Source organism: Lampetra planeri, chromosome 62 (assembly GCF_965212315.1).
Source record: "Lampetra planeri chromosome 62, kcLamPlan1.2.h2, whole genome shotgun sequence".
NCBI lineage: Eukaryota > Metazoa > Chordata > Hyperoartia > Petromyzontiformes > Petromyzontidae > Lampetra > Lampetra planeri.
In genome coordinates this window covers 4,659,270-4,679,679 of record NC_136168.1, presented here as the reverse complement: position 1 = coordinate 4,679,679, position 20,410 = coordinate 4,659,270, and the positions used below count along the sequence as shown (strand labels likewise).

The 20,410-nt window shown below is 62.0% G+C and overlaps 1 protein-coding gene across 6 annotated transcripts in view; it reads left to right on the top strand.

The window, feature by feature from the left end:
• Positions 1 to 15,909, top strand: part of LOC144736700 (uncharacterized) — a 61,022-nt gene extending 45,113 nt beyond the window's left edge. For 4 of the 6 annotated variants that reach the window (XM_078619307.1, XM_078619306.1, XM_078619303.1 and 1 more), the window contains exons 8-14: positions 1,414 to 1,532; positions 1,935 to 2,544; positions 3,074 to 3,225; positions 3,927 to 4,163; positions 4,438 to 4,945; positions 6,285 to 6,398; positions 15,801 to 15,909. In XM_078619307.1, coding sequence (XP_078475433.1) covers positions 1,414 to 1,532; positions 1,935 to 2,544; positions 3,074 to 3,225; positions 3,927 to 4,163; positions 4,438 to 4,945; positions 6,285 to 6,394 — 1,736 coding nt within the window. In that variant the 3' untranslated portion in view covers positions 6,395 to 6,398; positions 15,801 to 15,909. Of the gene's footprint in view, positions 1 to 1,413; positions 1,533 to 1,934; positions 2,545 to 3,073; positions 3,226 to 3,926; positions 4,164 to 4,437; positions 4,946 to 6,284; positions 6,420 to 15,800 lie in introns of all 6 variants that reach the window. The other 2 variants (XM_078619305.1, XM_078619308.1) reach the window with 2 other exon arrangements.
• Positions 15,910 to 20,410: the final 4,501 nt, after the last annotated feature.

The following is a 20,410-nucleotide window of genomic DNA, read 5'->3' as shown; positions in this document are numbered from 1 at the left end:
TGTGGTTAGGGGGGTGGGGGTGGTGACATCACCTGGTGGGGTTTAGGGGGGTGGGGGCGTTGACATCACCTGGTGTGGTTAGGGGGGTGGGGACGGTGACATCACCTGGTGTGGTTAGGGGGGTGGGGATGGTGACATCACCTGGTGTGGTTAGGGGGGTGGGGGACATCACCTGGTGTGGTTAGGGGTGGGGATGGTGACATCACCTGGTGTGGTTAGGGGGGTGGGGGCGGTGACATCACCTGGTGTGGTTAGGGGGGTGGGGGTGGTGACATCACCTGGTGTGGTTAGGGGTGGGGATGGTGACATCACCTGGTGTGGTTAGGGGGGTGGGGGTGGTGACATCACCTGGTGTGGTTAGGGGGGTGGGGGGTGGTGACATCACCTGGTGTGGTTAGGGGGGTGGGGATGGTGACATTACCTGGTGTGGTTAGGGGTGGGGGTGGTGACATCACCTGGTGTGGTTAGGGGTGGGGGTGGTGACATCACCTGGTGTGGTTAGGGGTGGGGGTGGTGACATCACCTGGTGTGGTTAGGGGGACGGTGACATTACCTGGTGTGGTTAGGGGCGGTGGACATTTCCTGGTGTGGTTAGGGGGGTGGGGATGGTGACATCACCTGCCGTGGTTAGGGATGGTGACATCACCTGGTGTGGTTAGGGGTAGTGACAGTGTATGGTGGCTGAAGTGGGTAGGGGGTGGTAGGGGTGTCGTGTCCGGTGCTGTTAGGGCTAATGTCTGGTTGGCTGGCTAGCGTGGTTCGGCTTAGTGTACGATGGTTTCCATCCTGGTCAGTCAGTACTTGGCGCTCGGCCTACGTTGGCTCTCACTCTGGTGAGCCTGGGTGGCTTTGCTGCCCTTGCCCCTAACCACCCCCCCCCCGTCACTCCGTTGGCAAGTCCCCTGCCTTCACCGTTGGTCTTCGCTGCTTCCTGTGTGCGCGTCCACACGCCCCCCCCCCTGCCTGCTCCATTCCATGCATATCCCCGCCTCCCCCCGCCCTGCCCCCCCCCGCCCGCCCCTTGCGCTCGCCTCTTCACCGGACCACCCCGACGGACTGTCGGAAACTGCCCGCCGCGTCGCTCGCCCGAGTTGCTTTTTCTTTTTTAAACGTGGTTTACGGTGGCCGTGTCGGAGACACCGAGCCGGTGATAGACCGGGTTCTCAAGGCGTAGCGAGTTGATGGTCTCAGCCCGGTAATCGCACAAGAGACCCGCACCAGTATCACTTTGTAGGCAAGAGCATCGGTGGTGGTTAACCTATGAATAGACTCCTCATCCCCATTATAAGAATGTGGAATTTCCACCACCTGCGCTGGAGGGCTGTGATGAACGCTATGGTGTGGCGTGACCTCGCGGTGTGGCGTTACCCTGTGATGTGGTGTGGCTTGGCCCCCATGGTGTGGCACCTACAGGCGAGAAGCCTTTCCCGTGCGACCAGTGCAACATGCGCTTCATCCAGAAGTACCACCTGGACCGGCACAAGCGCACGCACAGCGGAGAGAAGCCCTACAAGTGTGAGTTCTGCCTGCAGGTGAGACGCGCACGCACGCACGCACGCACGCACACACACGCACGGTTAAACACTCGCTCACAATCACGGCTTCGCCATCCTTGCACACGTACGCGCACACAACAGCAAACGCAAATTTTTCGCTAAGTGGCAGTGACGTCACCGTGGCGCTTGTGCCAGGCTAAGTGCACTTTAAGGCCATGTGAAGTGTCGTGCGCCCGCTGGCAGGAGGTCACGGCACAGACGCAGCATTTCGCATGGGTTGAATGGCCGATATGACTGGCCGATGCACCACCTGTGCCCATTACTGTGCAAACTTCAATGTCGACTACCACTGAACCACGTGAAATATACGCACGCACACACGCACCCGAAGGCTTCTCTTACACCCCCTCCGCTCCTCCACCCCGCCCATCCCCCCAGTGCTTCGCCCGTTCGGACCGGCTGCTCAAACACCGGCGCATGTGCCACGGCACGGGCCCCGAGGAGCGCAAGACGCTGTGCGGAGACGGCGCCGCCGGTGCCCCCAAGAAGAAGAAGAGCAAGAAGAAGCCTCCGCAGCAGCAGCAGCAGCAGCTGTCGCACCTGGACGCGGGCGACGACTCCAAGTCGCTCGTCGACCCCTCCAAGGACGGCTTCACCGTCGACCTGTCCCAGCTGGGGGGAGTCGCGTCCGGCCAGCACGGCCAGCACGGCCTGCTCATCGACCCCGGCGGCGGCAAAGACCGCGGCGGCGCGAAGAAGAGCGGCGACGGCGGCGGGGGCGGCAAGATGGAGAAGCGCGGGGCGGGGTTGATGGATCACGACGGCGGCGGCGGGGGCGTGGACATGATGGGCGACGACGGGGGTGGGGGCGGGAGCGGCGGAGCCAAGGGAGGGTCGCACAATTACGACGGTGCAGCGCAGTTCCTCAAGAAGAAGCGCTTCATCCAGGGCGGCGGCGGCGGCATGGGCGGTGGGGGCGGCATGGGCGGCCGGGACTTCCTGCTGGGACTCGGGCCGCAGGGAGGACTCGTCGATTCCGCCATAGCAGGTACGGGGCCGTGACGGGGGCGGAGCGGGGAGAGTGGTGACAACGTGGCCCCTTGTATTGTGAGCGGCGTGGTGAGTGGTGTCAGGTGAGGTGGGTGGTGTGAGGTGGGTGGTGTCAGGTGAGGTGGGTGGTGGGTGGTGTGAGGTGGGTGGTGTCAGGTGAGGTGGGTGGTGGGTGGTGAGTGGTGGGTGGTGAGTGGTGTCAGGTGATGTGAGAGGTGAGTGGTGAGTAGTGTCAGGTACGTGGTGAGTAGTGTCAGGTGAGGTGAGTGGTAAATATCTTGAGTGTTTCTCAGGTGTTGTGTGCGGGGGGGTTGGCACCCTCCCACCCGCCCGCGCCACCTTGTCTGTATTAGACCCCGACGGACCTGCAACCGTCGCGTCCGCGACCCCCGAGAAGTTTGTGCGCGGGTTTCTAGCCACGGCGGACGCGACCCTCGGTCTCGGTGCTGCCGCCGCCAGGCCCCCCCCCCCCCACTTCTAACGCGGATCGATGAGGGACGGTGGGCGCCGTGCGTCGTGGTGTGCAGGCGGGGTGCTGGGGTCGCTGCTGGACGCGTCGCAGGCCATGGGGCTCGACCTGAAGATGCTGCATGACAAGAACGGCGGCGGCGTGGGCAGCCTCCCCGACGAGGTGCTGCACACGCTGCTGGAGCACTACGCCAGCAAGGCCGACGCCAACGTGAGTCACGCCGTGCGTGCGAGGGGGGCGGTGGGGGGGGGTGTACGGGACGAGAGAGGCTTGCGTTGTCCGTGGGCCAGGGCGGTGGTGGTAAAGCTGTGCCTCCTGTTGCTTCTTCGTCTGCGCGGATGAGTGTGACGACCGTCCGCCGTGCGCCGTCACTGGCCACACGGTCTCGTGGCGTATCGGCGGTCGCAAGTCCCCTGGGAGTTTGAGTCCTCGGTTGGGAGGGTGCGGGGCCGACTCTCGGCCTATCATCTCGCCCTCCGTGGTGGATAAATGAGCACCGACTTTTTTGTGGGGGAAGTCAAACATCTGTTGTCCAGAATACGGGTTTTTGTTTCTTGGGTTAGACCATGTAAGTATATCAATGTGTCGTTAAACCCGCCACCACCCGACACTGTCACGTAAATAGAACGTGGCCAATTCGTTCCTAGTACAGCACTAACCGGTTGTATGTCGGAGAGCAAATCCACAACGTTTACAATCTGAGCACGACGTTTCCGCCACTAATTACAACCGGTTTCATCGGGCGTCACAGCCAGATTCGTGGAGAAATCCCCCTCCTGTTTCGTTGCTTAAATAGAAGGGGGGGTCGATGCGACGGCTCACCTCGTCCGCCACTGGCTCGTCCTAAGCAGCAGAGGGGCCACCTTGTGGCGTTGTACGAACCCGTTGTCGCCGGTCTCGATGCGTTGCAGCGGCAGCAGCAGCAGCAGTTTGGCCTGGGGGGGGGCGGCGATGGCGGTACGGCCACGGCGAGCCCGGGCCTCTCCCGCGGCGACGCCGCCGCCGCCGCCGCCTCCTCCACCTCCTCCTCCTCTTCCTCGCCCCCCGTGGCCGCGCCCAGCGGCGGCAGCGGCGCCACCTCGTCCACCTCCCCGCCGGCCTCTGCGGCGCTCGCCGCCTCGTCGGGCGACAAGCAGAGCATGATGCAGGTGGGGTTGAGGACGTGCGTGTGTGCGGTGTTGTGACAATTGACCCTGTCTTGGTTCTCTCCCCATGTCGCCTCTAAACTCTGTCTCTCCGTGACCCTGAACACCATCTCCACCGTGCTCTGTCTCTCTGCCTATCCGTCTGTCACTATCCCTTGCCCTCTTCCCTCTCCGTCTCTCCGGGCCGTCGTCTCTCCGCGCGTCTCTCGTCCCGCGTCTCTCACAGCGTCTCACTCTCCCCGCGTTTCCGCCACCACGCCCCTCCCCCCCGTCTCAGGACTACTCCAAGTTCCTGCAGCAGGCGCTGGAGCGCACGAGCCACAACGACACGGCGCTCTTCAACCCCATCGTCTCCACCGCGCAGGCCGGCGGCGGCGCGGCCTCCGGGGGGGGGGGGTGGCTCCGGCTCGTCGGGCCTTCGCTACGGCCACGACGCCTCCTCCTCTTCCTCCTCCTCTTCCTCAGCCGCCGCCGCCGCCTCCGGCTCCTCCTCGTCGCCGGGGCAACCGCAGGCCGGCGCCGGCTCGGCGCCCCCGACGCCGGCGCGCCTCTCGGCGGGAGCGCCGCCGCCCCCGCCGCCGCCGCCGCCCCCGCCGGCCCCTCCCGGCGGCGCCGGCCAGCCGCTGTTCCAGCTGTCGGCGGCGGAGCGCGCCGCGGCGGCCGCGGCCACCGCCACCGGCACCGCTGCGGCCGCCGCCGCGGCCGCCGCCGCGTTCGGGGCGCTGGCGGTGCAGCCCAACTTCCTGCCGGGCGCCGCCGTCGGGGTGGACCCCGCCAGCCTGCAGGTGGGCACCACGCCGTGGGCAGCGGGATGCACGGGGGGGGGGGGGGACGCGTGGTATTCGTGTGTGGGTAAGGGCGGTGTGTGTGTGTGTGGGTACGTGTGGTGTGTGTGTGTGAGCACGAGCGGTGTGTGTGTCTGGGTACGTGCGGTGTCTGTGTGTGTATCTGGGGACACGCGGTGTGTGTGGGGATGCACGGTGTGTGTGTGTGTGTGTGCGGATGCATGGTGTGTGCATGTGTGGGGATGCATGAAGTGTGTGTGTATCTGGGGACACGCGGTGTGTGTGTGTGTGGGGACGCGCTGTGTGGGTGTGTGTATCTGGGGACACGCTGTGTGTGTGTAGGGACGCGCTGTGTGTGTATGTGTGTATCTCTGGACATGCTGTGTGTGTGTGTGTTTGGGGATGCACGGTGTGTGTGTATCTGGGGACACGCTGTGTGTGTATGTGTGTATCTGGGGACACGCTGTGTGTGTTTGGGAAGTCACGGTGTGTGTATGTGTGTGTATCTGGGGACACGCGCTGTGTGTGTGTGTGTGGGGACGCACGTGGTGGCGGTGATGGCCGCAGCCTCGGTCCTCACGTCCTCCAGTGGGGGGGGGGGGGCGGCTCGTGGCCCCGGGGGGGGGGGCGGGGGGGGGCGCTCTCTCGTGCCCCTTGGCTCCCGCCGGGCGCCACACGGCAGGTGGGGGCGGCTCGTGGCCCCGGGGGGGGGGGAGGGGGGGGGCGGTGGGGAACCGCTATTTATATCCGTGCGCATCTGTCGCGCCACGCGTCCCGTTACAGCAGCAGCAGTGGCGGCCCGACAATTGCACTTGCGGAATTTCTAAGTGCAGTCAACGTCGCCGTGTCTCTCTCATCCAGCGTGGGGAGGGGAAGTGGGGTTGCGTAGAGGAGACAGGAGGAGGGAGGGGTGTAAAGGGGAGCCGAAGGATGAATGAAGTGAGTGTGTGTGTGTATCTCGATTTGAGGCGTTCCTGACTGCAGCAATCCATACTCTTTGGTTCTTTCGGCAAAGTCACTTGGGTTATGAATCAAATAAATCGCGACGTTTCGGGCGCAACAAAAGCGTCCGTCATCAGGTGGGAAAGCACGGTCTGCTGCTGAGGCAGACCTACGTGACTTTACCGAAAGAGTATGTGTCTATGTTGAGGTGTCTTTAAGAGTGGGAGCGGTGGTGTAGCGGTGAGTGCTCTGCGCTATAAACCCGGCCGACGAACATCTGAACCTGTCCTGTGGCCCTCCCCTACGTCGACTCGGCCTCAAATTAGAAGCTTGTACGGTTTGGCTGCCCCAACAGTCTGGCGATGGCTCCACGGGTGATCGTTGTCTTTGTTTACAGGTGGCTGGTCGGAAGCCCCAGTTCCGGCTTGTCGACCCCCAGCACTCGTTCCAATTCCCGGGACCCGAGAGCTTCCTCCAGGGCATGGCGCCAGCGCACACCTTCCTTGAGCAGGTGGGGAGCCACTCCGCCCTGGTGAATACCGCTCACCACGCGCTCACCACGCGCTCACCACGCCCGCACCATGCCAGCACTAGGCCAGCACCACGCTCTCACCACGCTCGCACCACGCTCGCACCATGCTCTCACCACGCTCGCACCACGCTCGCACCATGCCAGCACCACGCTCGCACCACGCTCGCACCATGCCAGCACTAGGCCAGCACCACGCTCTCACCACGCTCTCACCACGCCCTCACCACGCCCTCACCACGCCCTCACCACGCTCTCACCACGCCAGCACTAGGCCAGCACCACGCTCTCACCACGCTCTCACCACGCTCGCACCACGCCCTCACCACGCCCTCACCACGCTCTCACCATGCTCTCACCACGCTCTCACCACGCTCTCACCACGCTCTCACCACGCTCTCACCACGCTCGCACCACGCTCTCACCACGCCCTCACCACACCCGCACCACGCTCTCAGCACGCTCTCACCACGCCCTCACCACGCCCTCACCACGCTCTCACCACGCCCTCACCACGCTCTCACCACCCACTCACCACGCCCTCACCACTCCCTCACAACTCCCTCACCACTCCCTCACAACTCCCTCACCACGCCCTCACCACGCCCTCACCACGCCCTCACCACGCCCTCACCACGCCCTCACCACGCTCTCACCACGCCCTCACCACGCTCTCACCACGCCCTCACCACGCCCGCACCACGCTCTCAGCACGCTCTCACCACGCCCTCACCACGCCCTCACCACGCCCTCACCACGCTCTCACCACGCCCTCACCACGCCCGCACCACGCTCGCACCACGCTCTCACCACGCCCTCACCACGCCCTCACCACGCTCGCACCACGCTCTCACCACGCCCTCACCACGCCCGCACCACGCTCGCACCACGCTCTCACCACGCCCTCACCACGCCCTCACCACGCTCTCAGCACGCTCTCACCACGCCCTCACCACTCCCTCACAACTCCCTCACCACGCTCTCACCACGCCCTCACCACGCCCTCACCACGCTCTCACCACGCTCTCACCACGCTCTCACCACGCCCTCACCACGCCCTCACCACGCTCTCACCACGCTCTCACCACGCCCTCACCACGCCCGCACCACGCCCTCAGCACGCTCTCACCACGCCCTCACCACGCCCTCACCACGCCCGCACCACGCTCTCACCACGCCCTCACCACGCCCGCACCACGCTCTCAGCACGCTCTCACCACGCCCTCACCACGCCCTCACCACGCCCTCACCACGCTCTCACCACGCCCTCACCACGCTCTCACCACGCCCTCACCACGCCCTCACCACGCTCTCACCACGCCCTCACCACGCCCTCACCACGCCCTCGCCACGCCCTCACCACGCCCTCACCACGCCCTCACCACGCTCTCACCACGCCCTCACCACGCCCTCACCACGCCCTCACCACGCCCTCACCACGCCCTCACCACGCCCTCACCACGCCCCACCACACACTCTCGCACCCGCACACTCCACTTGCACACTTACACCACTCGCACAGCAGTGACACTGAGCAAGGGTGAGTGACGGCGAGCGAGTGTGACGGTGAGCGAGTGTGACGGTGAGCGAGTGTGACTGTGACGGTGAGTGACGGTGAGTGACGGTGAGTGACGGCGAGCGAGTGTGACGGTGAGCGAGTGTGACGGCGAGCGACTGTGACGGTGAGTGACGGTGAGTGACGGTGAGTGACGGCGAGCGAGTGTGACGGTGAGTGACGGCGAGCGAGTGTGACGGTGAGCGAGTGTGACGGCGAGCGACTGTGACGGTGAGTGACGGTGAGTGACGGTGAGTGACGGCGAGCGAGTGTGACGGTGAGCGAGTGTGACGGCGAGCGAGTGTGACGGTGAGTGACGGTGAGTGACGGCGAGCGAGTGTGACGGTGAGTGACGGTGAGTGACGGCGAGCGAGTGTGACGGTGAGCGAGTGTGACGGCGAGCGAGTGTGACGGTGAGTGACGGTGAGTGACGGCGAGCGAGTGTGACGGTGAGTGACGGTGAGTGACGGCGAGCGAGTGTGACGGTGAGTGACTGTGACGGTGAGTGACGGTGAGTGACGGTGAGTGACGGCGAGCGAGTGTGACGGTGAGCGAGTGTGACGGTGAGCGACTGTGACGGTGAGTGACGGTGAGTGACGGTGAGTGACGGCGAGCGAGTGTGACGGTGAGTGACGGCGAGCGAGTGTGACGGTGAGTGACGGCGAGCGAGTGTGACGGTGAGTGACGGCGAGCGAGTGTGACGGTGAGTGACGGTGAGCGAGTGTGACGGTGAGTGACGGTGAGCGAGTGTGACGGTGAGTGACCGCGAGCGAGTGTGACGGTGAGTGACGGCGAGCGAGTGTGACGGTGAGTGACGGTGAGCGAGTGTGACGGTGAGTGACGGTGAGCGAGTGTGACGGTGAGTGACGGCGAGCGAGTGTGACGGTGAGTGACGGTGAGCGAGTGTGACGGTGAGTGACGGTGAGCGAGTGTGACGGTGAGTGACGGTGAGTGACGGCGAGCGAGTGTGACGGTGAGTGACGGTGAGCGAGTGTGACGGTGAGTGACGGTGAGCGAGTGTGACGGTGAGTGACGGCGAGCGAGTGTGACGGTGAGTGACGGCGAGCGAGTGTGACGGTGAGTGACGGCGAGCGAGTGTGACGGTGAGTGACGGTGAGCGAGTGTGACGGTGAGTGACGGTGAGCGAGTGTGACGGTGAGTGACGGTGAGTGACGGCGAGCGAGTGTGACGGTGAGTGACGGTGAGCGAGTGTGACGGTGAGTGACGGTGAGCGAGTGTGACGGTGAGTGACGGCGAGCGAGTGTGACGGTGAGTGACGGTGAGCGAGTGTGACGGTGAGTGACGGTGAGCGAGTGTGACGGTGAGTGACGGTGAGTGACGGTGAGTGACGGTGAGTGACGGCGAGCGAGTGTGACGGTGAGTGAGTGTGACGGTGAGTGACGGCGAGCGAGTGTGACGGCGAGCGAGTGTGACGGTGAGTGACGGCGAGCGAGTGTGACGGTGAGTGACGGTGAGCGAGTGTGACGGTGAGTGACGGTGAGCGACTGTGACGGTGAGTGACGGTGAGTGACGGCGAGCGAGTGTGACGGTGAGTGACGGTGAGCGAGTGTGACGGTGAGTGACGGTGAGTGACGGTGAGTGACGGTGAGCGAGTGTGACGGTGAGTGACGGTGAGCGAGTGTGACGGTGAGTGACGGTGAGTGACGGTGAGTGACGGCGAGCGAGTGTGACGGTGAGTGACGGTGAGCGAGTGTGACGGTGAGTGACGGTGAGTGACGGTGAGTGACGGTGAGCGAGTGTGACGGTGAGTGACGGCGAGCGAGTGTGACGGTGAGTGACGGTGAGCGAGTGTGACGGTGAGTGACGGTGAGTGACGGTGAGTGACGGTGAGCGAGTGTGACGGTGAGTGACGGTGAGCGACTGTGACGGTGAGTGACGGTGAGCGAGTGTGACGGTGAGTGACGGCGAGCGAGTGTGACGGTGAGTGACGGTGAGTGACGGCGAGCGAGTGTGACGGTGAGTGACGGTGAGCGAGTGTGACGGTGAGTGACGGTGAGTGACGGCGAGCGACTGTGACGGTGAGTGACGGTGAGTGACGGTGAGTGACGGTGAGTGACGGCGAGCGAGTGTGACGGTGAGTGACGGTGAGCGAGTGTGACGGTGAGTGACGGTGAGTGACGGTGAGTGACGGTGAGCGACTGTGACGGTGAGTGACGGTGAGCGAGTGTGACGGTGAGTGACGGCGAGCGAGTGTGACGGTGAGTGACGGTGAGCGAGTGTGACGGTGAGTGACGGTGAGTGACGGTGAGTGACGGTGAGCGAGTGTGACGGTGAGTGACGGTGAGCGACTGTGACGGTGAGTGACGGTGAGCGAGTGTGACGGTGAGTGACGGCGAGCGAGTGTGACGGTGAGTGACGGTGAGTGACGGCGAGCGAGTGTGACGGTGAGTGACGGTGAGCGAGTGTGACGGTGAGTGACGGTGAGTGACGGCGAGCGACTGTGACGGTGAGTGACGGTGAGTGACGGTGAGTGACGGCGAGCGAGTGTGACGGTGAGTGACGGTGAGCGAGTGTGACGGTGAGTGACGGTGAGCGAGTGTGACGGTGAGTGACGGTGAGTGACGGTGAGTGACGGTGAGCGAGTGTGACGGTGAGTGACGGCGAGCGAGTGTGACGGTGAGTGACGGTGAGTGACGGTGAGTGACGGCGAGCGACTGTGACGGTGAGTGACGGTGAGCGAGTGTGACGGTGAGTGACGGTGAGTGACGGCGAGCGACTGTGACGGTGAGTGACGGTGAGCGAGTGTGACGGTGAGTGACGGCGAGCGAGTGTGACGGTGAGTGACGGTGAGTGACGGTGAGTGACGGCGAGCGACTGTGACGGTGAGTGACGGTGAGCGAGTGTGACGGTGAGTGACGGTGAGTGACGGTGAGTGACGGTGAGCGAGTGTGACGGTGAGTGACGGTGAGTGACGGTGAGTGACGGTGAGCGAGTGTGACGGTGAGTGACGGTGAGTGACGGTGAGTGACGGTGAGCGAGTGTGACGGTGAGTGACGGTGAGCGAGTGTGACGGTGAGTGACGGTGAGCGAGTGTGACGGTGAGTGACGGTGAGTGACGGTGAGTGACGGTGAGCGAGTGTGACGGTGAGTGACGGCGAGCGAGTGTGACGGTGAGTGACGGTGAGCGAGTGTGACGGTGAGTGACGGTGAGTGACGGTGAGCGAGTGTGACGGTGAGTGACGGTGAGTGACGGTGAGCGAGTGTGACGGTGAGTGACGGCGAGCGACTGTGACGGTGAGTGACGGTGAGCGAGTGTGACGGTGAGTGACGGTGAGTGACGGTGAGTGACGGTGAGCGAGTGTGACGGTGAGTGACGGTGAGTGACGGTGAGCGAGTGTGACGGTGAGTGACGGTGAGTGACGGTGAGCGACTGTGACGGTGAGTGACGGCGAGCGAGTGTGACGGTGAGTGACGGTGAGCGAGTGTGACGGTGAGTGACGGTGAGTGACGGTGAGTGACGGTGAGCGAGTGTGACGGTGAGTGACGGCGAGCGAGTGTGACGGTGAGTGACGGTGAGTGACGGTGAGTGACGGTGAGTGACGGTGAGTGACGGTGAGCGAGTGTGACGGTGAGTGACGGTGAGTGACGGTGAGTGACGGTGAGCGAGTGTGACGGTGAGTGACGGCGAGCGAGTGTGACGGTGAGTGACGGTGAGTGACGGTGAGTGACGGTGAGTGACGGTGAGTGACGGTGAGCGAGTGTGACGGTGAGTGACGGCGAGCGAGTGTGACGGTGAGTGACGGTGAGTGACGGTGAGTGACGGTGAGCGAGTGTGACGGTGAGTGACGGTGAGCGAGTGTGACGGTGAGTGACGGTGAGCGAGTGTGACGGTGAGTGACGGCGAGCGAGTGTGACGGCGAGCGAGTGTGACGGTGAGTGACGGTGAGTGAGTGTGACGGTGAGTGACGGCGAGCGAGTGTGACGGCGAGCGAGTGTGACGGTGAGTGACGGCGAGCGAGTGTGACGGTGAGTGACGGTGAGTGACGGTGAGTGACGGTGAGCGAGTGTGACGGTGAGTGACGGCGAGCGAGTGTGACGGTGAGCGAGTGTGACGGTGAGTGACGGTGAGCGAGTGTGACGGTGAGCGAGTGTGACGGTGTGACGGTGAGCGAGTGTGACGGTGAGCGAGTGTGACGGTGTGACGGTGAGCGAGTGTGACGGTGAGTGACGGCGAGCGAGTGTGACGGTGAGTGACGGCGAGCGAGTGTGACGGTGAGTGATGGCGAGCGAGTGTGACGGTGAGTGACGGCGAGCGAGTGTGACGGTGAGTGACGGTGAGCGAGTGTGACGGTGAGTGACGGCGAGCGAGTGTGACGGTGAGTGACGGCGAGCGAGTGTGACGGTGAGTGACGGCGAGCGAGTGTGACGGTGAGTGACGGTGAGCGAGTGTGACGGTGAGTGACGGTGAGCGAGTGTGACGGTGAGTGACGGTGAGTGACGGCGAGCGAGTGTGACGGTGAGTGACGGCGAGCGAGTGTGACGGTGTGTGACGGTGAGCGAGTGTGACGGTGAGTGACGGTGTGTGACGGTGAGCGAGTGTGACGGTGTGTGACGGTGAGCGAGTGTGACGGTGAGTGACGGTGAGTGACGGTGAGTGAGTGTGACGGTGAGTGACGGTGAGCGAGTGTGACGGTGAGTGACGGTGAGCGAGTGTGACGGTGAGTGACGGTGAGTGACGGTGAGTGAGTGTGACGGTGAGTGACGGTGAGTGAGTGTGACGGTGAGTGACGGCGAGCGAGTGTGACGGTGAGTGACGGTGAGTGACGGTGAGTGAGTGTGACGGTGAGTGACGGTGAGCGAGTGTGACGGTGAGTGACGGTGAGCGAGTGTGACGGTGTGTGACGGTGAGCGAGTGTGACGGTGAGTGACGGCGAGCGAGTGTGACGGTGAGTGACGGTGAGCGAGTGTGACGGTGAGTGACGGTGAGCGAGTGTGACGGTGTGTGACGGTGAGCGAGTGTGACGGTGAGTGACGGTGAGTGACGGTGAGCGAGTGTGACGGTGAGTGACGGTGAGTGACGGTGAGCGAGTGTGACGGTGAGTGACGGCGAGCGAGTGTGACGGTGAGTGACGGCGAGCGAGTGTGACGGTGAGTGACGGCGAGCGAGTGTGACGGTGAGTGACGGTGAGTGACGGTGAGCGAGTGTGACGGTGAGTGACGGCGAGCGAGTGTGACGGTGAGTGACGGTGTGTGACGGTGAGCGAGTGTGACGGTGAGTGACGGCGAGCGAGTGTGACGGTGAGTGACGGTGAGTGACGGTGAGCGACGGCGAGCGAGTGTGACGGTGTGTGACGGTGAGCGAGTGTGACGGTGAGTGACGGCGAGCGAGTGTGACGGTGAGTGACGGTGAGTGACGGTGAGTGAGTGTGACGGTGAGTGACGGCGAGCGAGTGTGACGGTGAGTGACGGTGAGTGACGGTGAGTGACGGTGAGCGACGGCGAGCGAGTGTGACGGTGAGTGACGGTGAGTGACGGTGAGTGACGGTGAGCGACGGCGAGCGAGTGTGACGGTGAGTGACGGCGAGCGAGTGTGACGGTGAGCGAGTGTGACGGTGAGCGAGTGTGACGGTGAGCGACGGCGAGCGAGTGTGACGGTGAGCGAGTGTGACGGTGAGCGAGTGTGACGGTGAGTGAGTGTGACGGTGAGTGAGTGTGACGGTGAGCGAGTGTGACGGTGAGCGAGTGTGACGGTGAGTGAGTGTGACGGTGAACGAGTGTGACGGTGAGCGAGTGTGACGGTGAGCGAGTGTGACGGTGAGCGAGTGTGACGGTGAGCGAGTGTGACGGTGAGCGAGTGTGACGGTGAGCGAGTGTGACGGTGAGTGACGGCGAGCGAGTGTGACGGTGAGCGAGTGTGACGGTGAGCGAGTGTGACGGTGAGTGACGGCGAGCGAGTGTGACGGTGAGCGACGGCGAGCGAGTGTGACGGTGAGCGAGTGTGACGGTGAGCGAGTGTGACGGTGAGCGAGTGTGACGGTGAGTGACGGTGAGCGAGTGTGACGGTGAGCGAGTGTGACGGTGAGTGACGGTGAGCGAGTGTGACGGTGAGTGACGGCGAGCGAGTGTGACGGTGAGTGACGGCGAGCGAGTGTGACGGCGAGCGAGTGTGACGGTGAGTGACGGCGAGCGAGTGTGACGGCGAGCGAGTGTGACGGTGAGTGACGGTGAGCGAGTGTGACGGCGAGCGAGTGTGACGGCGAGCGAGTGTGACGGTGAGTGACGGTGAGTGAGTGTGACGGCGAGTGAGTGTGACGGTGAGTGACGGCGAGCGAGTGTGACGGTGAGTGACGGCGAGCGAGTGTGACGGTGAGTGACGGCGAGCGAGTGTGACGGTGAGTGACGGCGAGTGAGTGTGACGGTGAGTGACGGCGAGTGAGTGTGACGGTGAGTGACGGCGAGCGAGTGTGACGGTGAGTGACGGCGAGCGAGTGTGACGGCGAGCGAGTGTGACGGTGAGTGACGGTGAGCGAGTGTGACGGTGAGTGACGGCGAGCGAGTGTGACGGCGAGCGAGTGTGACGGTGAGTGACGGTGAGCGAGTGTGACGGCGAGTGAGTGTGACGGTGAGTGACGGCGAGCGAGTGTGACGGCGAGTGAGTGTGACGGTGAGTGACGGTGAGCGAGTGTGACGGCGAGCGAGTGTGACGGTGAGTGACGGCGAGCGAGTGTGACGGCGAGCGAGTGTGACGGTGAGTGACGGTGAGCGAGTGTGACGGCGAGCGAGTGTGACGGTGAGTGACGGTGAGCGAGTGTGACGGTGAGTGACGGTGAGCGAGTGTGACGGCGAGCGAGTGTGACGGTGAGTGACGGTGAGCGAGTGTGACGGCGAGCGAGTGTGACGGTGAGTGACGGCGAGCGAGTGTGACGGCGAGCGAGTGTGACGGTGAGTGACGGCGAGCGAGTGTGACGGCGAGTGAGTGTGACGGTGAGTGACGGCGAGCGAGTGTGACGGTGAGTGACGGCGAGCGAGTGTGACGGCGAGTGAGTGTGACGGTGAGTGACGGTGAGCGAGTGTGACGGCGAGTGAGTGTGACGGTGAGTGACGGCGAGCGAGTGTGACGGCGAGCGAGTGTGACGGTGAGTGACGGTGAGCGAGTGTGACGGCGAGTGAGTGTGACGGTGAGTGACGGCGAGCGAGTGTGACGGCGAGTGAGTGTGACGGTGAGTGACGGTGAGCGAGTGTGACGGCGAGCGAGTGTGACGGTGAGTGACGGCGAGCGAGTGTGACGGCGAGCGAGTGTGACGGTGAGTGACGGTGAGCGAGTGTGACGGCGAGCGAGTGTGACGGTGAGTGACGGTGAGCGAGTGTGACGGTGAGTGACGGTGAGCGAGTGTGACGGCGAGCGAGTGTGACGGTGAGTGACGGTGAGCGAGTGTGACGGCGAGCGAGTGTGACGGTGAGTGACGGCGAGCGAGTGTGACGGCGAGCGAGTGTGACGGTGAGTGACGGCGAGCGAGTGTGACGGTGAGTGACGGCGAGCGACGGTGAGTGAGTGTGACGGTGAGTGACGGCGAGCGAGTGTGACGGCGAGCGAGTGTGACGGTGAGTGACGGCGAGCGAGTGTGACGGCGAGCGAGTGTGACGGTGAGTGACGGCGAGCGAGTGTGACGGTGAGTGACGGCGAGCGAGTGTGACGGCGAGCGAGTGTGACGGTGAGTGACGGTGAGCGAGTGTGACGGCGAGCGAGTGTGACGGTGAGTGACGGCGAGCGAGTGTGACGGCGAGCGAGTGTGACGGTGAGTGACGGCGAGCGAGTGTGACGGCGAGCGAGTGTGACGGTGAGTGACGGTGAGCGACTGCGTCTCCAGTTCCAGCAGGCGAGCGTGCGCATCCCTTCCTCGTTCGCCGGCGCCTCCAACGGGCAGCTCAACCCGCGCCTCAAGCTGGGCAACCCCGAGTTTGGCGACTACGCGCTGGCCAACGCCGCCGCGGCCGCCGCCGCCGCCGCCGACGGCCAAGCGCCCGTGTCCACGCAGGCGGCGGCGCCACAGAGCTTCGGGTGAGCGCACGCGCGGGCACGCACACACGCACACACGCACACAGGCGCAGGAACACACGCACAGGCACGCAGGAACACAACAACAACCGCCGTTAAGTGGCGGTGACGTCGCTACGGCGCCTGTGCCAGGCCGTGCGCGCTTCAAAGCTGCCGCTTGAAGCGTCGAACGCCCGCCGGCGGGAGGTCACGGGGCAGACCCAGGTGGTGCCCGTGGGTCGACTGACCGAAATGAGTGGCCGATGCGCCACCTGTGCCCCCTAGTGTGCCAACTTGCTGCGTTTTAGCCGCCCGGCGCTCCGCTCGTTGTTGTGAGCGTCGCTCCTTAGCCTTCCGTTGTTGCTGGAGGGTCTCCAACTGCCCAGCAGCAACACGCGCAGGAACACACATATGAACACACAAGGACAAAAGTTCCCCCCCCCCCCGTATAGCCTTGAACAGGCTGTTGTGGCAAGTGCTGTTCGTGAATGCCTGGTGAATACCGTCATGGCGCACGAGAGGGGGTGGATGGCCGACGCCACGCCCTGCCAGCTTTGTCTCTCAACTGCCTGATGTTTGCACACCGCAGCAGGTATTAATTTTTAAGGCCAAGTCGACCTAGGGGTGGTGCACGGGAATGGTTCTGTGGTTGTCACCGGTGTGCTGCCGTGTCCTCCCACACATTGATGTTTGAGTGGCAAACACCTTAATAGAGAGGGGACCACAGAGCTTGGGGTATTTGTTGGTTGGCGCCGGCTGCTGCTGCTGCCTTCGCTGTCGTCTTTGCCTCCTCCTTGTGCCGTTGAGTCGCCCTCTGTCCGAGTCGTCCTCTCTCGCTCTCTCTGAGTCGCCCCGAGTGAACGTTGTGCTGCGGCTGCGGCGGCGCGTTGACATCATTACTGCTCGTGTTATAATTCACGTTGAATGCAGAGAGGGTGGCAAGGATGTGGAGTGAGTGATTGAGATGGAGAAGAAGTGTGAGTGAGTGCGGGAGATGGAGGAGAGTGTCAAAGAGTGTGTCGAGGGGAGAGTGAGCGCGCGTGTGAGGGTATGAGCGAGTGAGTTTTTGTGTGAGTGAGAGTAGAGATGGTGTGAGTGAGAGTTGGTGAGTGTGAGAGTGAGTTTTTGTGAGAGTGTGAGTAAGAAAAGAGGCGGTGTGAGTGAGTGTGAGTGAGTGTGAGCGAGTGTGAGCGAGTGTGTGAGTGAGTGTGTGAGTGAGTGAGAGTAGAGACGGTGTGAGTGAGAGTTGGTGAGTGTGAGAGTGAGTTTTTGTGAGAGTGTGAGTGAGAAAAGAGGCGGTGTGAGTGAGTGTGAGTGAGTGTGAGTGAGAGTAGAGAAGGTGTGAGTGAGAGTTGGTGAGTGTGAGAGTGAGTTTTTGTGAGAGTGTGAGTGAGAAAAGAGGCGGTGTGAGTGAGTGTGAGCGAGTGTGTGAGTGAGTGTGAGTGAGAGTAGAGACGGTGTGAGTGAGAGTTGGTGGGTGTGAGAGTGAGTTTTTGTGAGAGTGTGAGTGAGAAAAGAGGCGGTGTGAGTGTGAGCGAGTGTGAGTGAGTGTGTGAGTGAGTGTGAGTGAGAGTAGAGACGGTGTGAGTGAGCGTGTGTGAGTGTGAGCGAGTGTGAGTGTGAGCGAGTGTGAGCGAGTGTGAGCGAGTGAGTGTGAGTGAGTGAGTGAGTGCGAGTGTGAGCGGGTGTGAGTGAGTGTGAGCGAGCGAGTGTGAGGTTGAGGAGAGTGTGCACTCATGCCATGGCAGCTACAACGCCTTTCTGTGCAGCTCCTTCCCGGAGGACCACCACGCCGAGATGCTGAGATACGCCCGCTCCTCGCTCCGATGAGACTCACGGTGACCGCAACCACGTGCAACCGCGTGCAACCACGATGCAACTGCATTCCCATGCAATCGCACGCAATCCAATGCAAGCACGGGTAACCGCATTCGATGTCACGAAACTGCCAACACAACCACACGCGACTTGGCGCAACCGAATGAAATCGCACGTGACAACAGCGACAACAAGCAATCGCAAGCAACGCTCCTTTACACGCAATCGCACCATGCGCCCGTGTCCAGCCGCGCGCAACCTCACATGCAATCGCGCGGAGCCGCGCGCGTGTAATCGCAGGCGACCCGCACGCTACTGCACCCATGTGCACTGCAACCGCACGAACGTGTGGCGTGCTCGGGTGAGAGCCTTGCTTCACCACCGTGCGCGTGTGTGTGGCCCCAACAGGGTTTTTATAATTTAATCGCGTTGGCTTTCGCGACCAATATCATCCGTAGTTAGTGAGGGTTGTCACGTGAACAGAACGTGGCTAATTTGTCACGAGTACAGCACTAACCGGTTGTGTGTTGCAGAGCCAAGCCACAACATTTACAATCTGAGTGCACGACGTTTCGCCAGTAATTACAACCAGCTTCATCAGGCGACAGCCTGATTCGTGTAGAAATCCTCCAACGCACCGGTGCGCTGTAACTAGTAACGAATTGGCCACGTTCTGTTTACGTGACAAACCCATTACTAGTGGGCTGTGTCGGGCGGTGGCGGGTTTAACGACGATCTAACCCAAAACAAAAACTCTCATGGGGTTTTTATAATTTGTGTAGGCCTCCCAAGTTTCCTCCACGTAGACCAAAAGTGGATTCTGAATCCATCTGTGCGGAGCTATGAGAATCACCCTCCACCCCCCCCCCCCTCCACATCTGATAGTGGGGGTTGGGTGTTTCTCCTGCTTCCTCCCACGAGAAAGCCAGACTCGTTGGCAACGCAATTGGGCCAGCGTCATCCCCTCTCTTTCAAAGATCACGTGGACCTCATTTGCAAGAGGGGGAGGGACGGGCTGTTTGCGTGCCCGCCGTCAGCGTCCGGATTTGCCAAACTTTGCAAAGTGACACGCCGCTAATTTGACTCTGTTTGGGATGGCTCAATGGAGAAAACGTCACCATCCCCCCCCCCGTCACACCCCTCTTGCGTTAACCGCGAAACGCGCTGCAGCAGCGGCAACGCCGATACCACGTGCGCCAAATCGATGGGAATCGGAAATATTTGTTTTGGGCTGCAGGAGGAATGCGATGAGCGACTACAACACTCACTTGACAGGTGTCCAGTACGGGCGTGCGCGGGGTCGGATCGTTGCAAAGGGCAGTAACGAGAGAGCTCCAGGTTGTAGGAGTGCAAAGTGTGGGAGAGGCGCGAAACGGATGACTATCTCTCTCTCTCGACACAAATAGAAGTAAAACTTTGTACACTGACGCGCACCTCCGGGGCTGTGGGTGTCGGCGCGTGTCTCCCGCACGCAGGCACCCGCCGCCGTGTTCCGGGACGGACTCTGCTGAAGGAACTTTTGATATAAGCTGTGAAATTATTTGACCTATTGAGCACGGGACAACGGAAGGACGCACGGACACCATTACACACAACACGAGCACGCACACAGCACCCCCCCCCCCCATCTCTCTCTCTCTCTCCCCCCTGGGGGGCGGGGGGGGCGGTGGTGGCGGATCGTTATGATCACTATAATTATTATTAATCATCGTTATTGTTATTAATATTTTTATTTGCCCGCCCCCCACCCTGTTCATTTCCTGACGAAACACCCACCCCCCCCCTCCCCCCTTCCACGAGACTCCTCTGCAGCCCGTTGAGCTGCATTTGCATTTTACCCGAACTCCACTTGACTCGTTTTTTGGAAAGGAATATTTTTAGGCGAGAAAGAGAGAGAGGAAGTTGCTTCTTCTTCTTCTTACGATCGTTGTGCCCCCCCCGCCCGCCCCCCCCCCCCCCCCCACCAGCCGCCCCCCCTCCCCGCGTTTTGTTGTTTTTATTTCCCGTTGTTATTTCACCGTTATTTTAAAAAAAATGATATCTGGCGCCTTTGCGCAGTTGCTGTAGCGTTAACTGTGGGGCGTGCGAGGTGGTTAATGCCAGCAGCGTTAAATGTAGTTAACCCTCATTTACTCTTAATGATTAACTCTTGTTTAAGCATAATTACCGTTGTACCAAACAATTAACAATTGCATTACCTCCTGTAGTATGTAGGCGAGTCTTTGTAAGTTTTTCTTTCATATATGTAACTTGTACATACAGACATAGCATGCCCGCATTGTAGAATTGCATTTTTACTATATTTTTCGGTAAAGACGACGACGCTGGTGATGATGATGATGGTGGTGACGATGACGATGACAGTGATGGTGATGATGCCTCCAGTTGCTGGTTTCTCTGACCTTAAAGTTCTAATTTCACCCCTGTACACACAACTCCTTCACTTGGCGAGTGTGTAATAAAGGTAGCTGTTTATCACGTTGTGTTGCACGGCCGGTCATTGTGTGCACGCGTCTCTGTGTGCGTGTCTGTCTACCTACGGAGCTGCTACAAGGAACACCTGTGCCGGTTTGAAACATTCGGGCTCGCCTGCCCCTACGATCCATCAAAGTTCGATAACCGAAC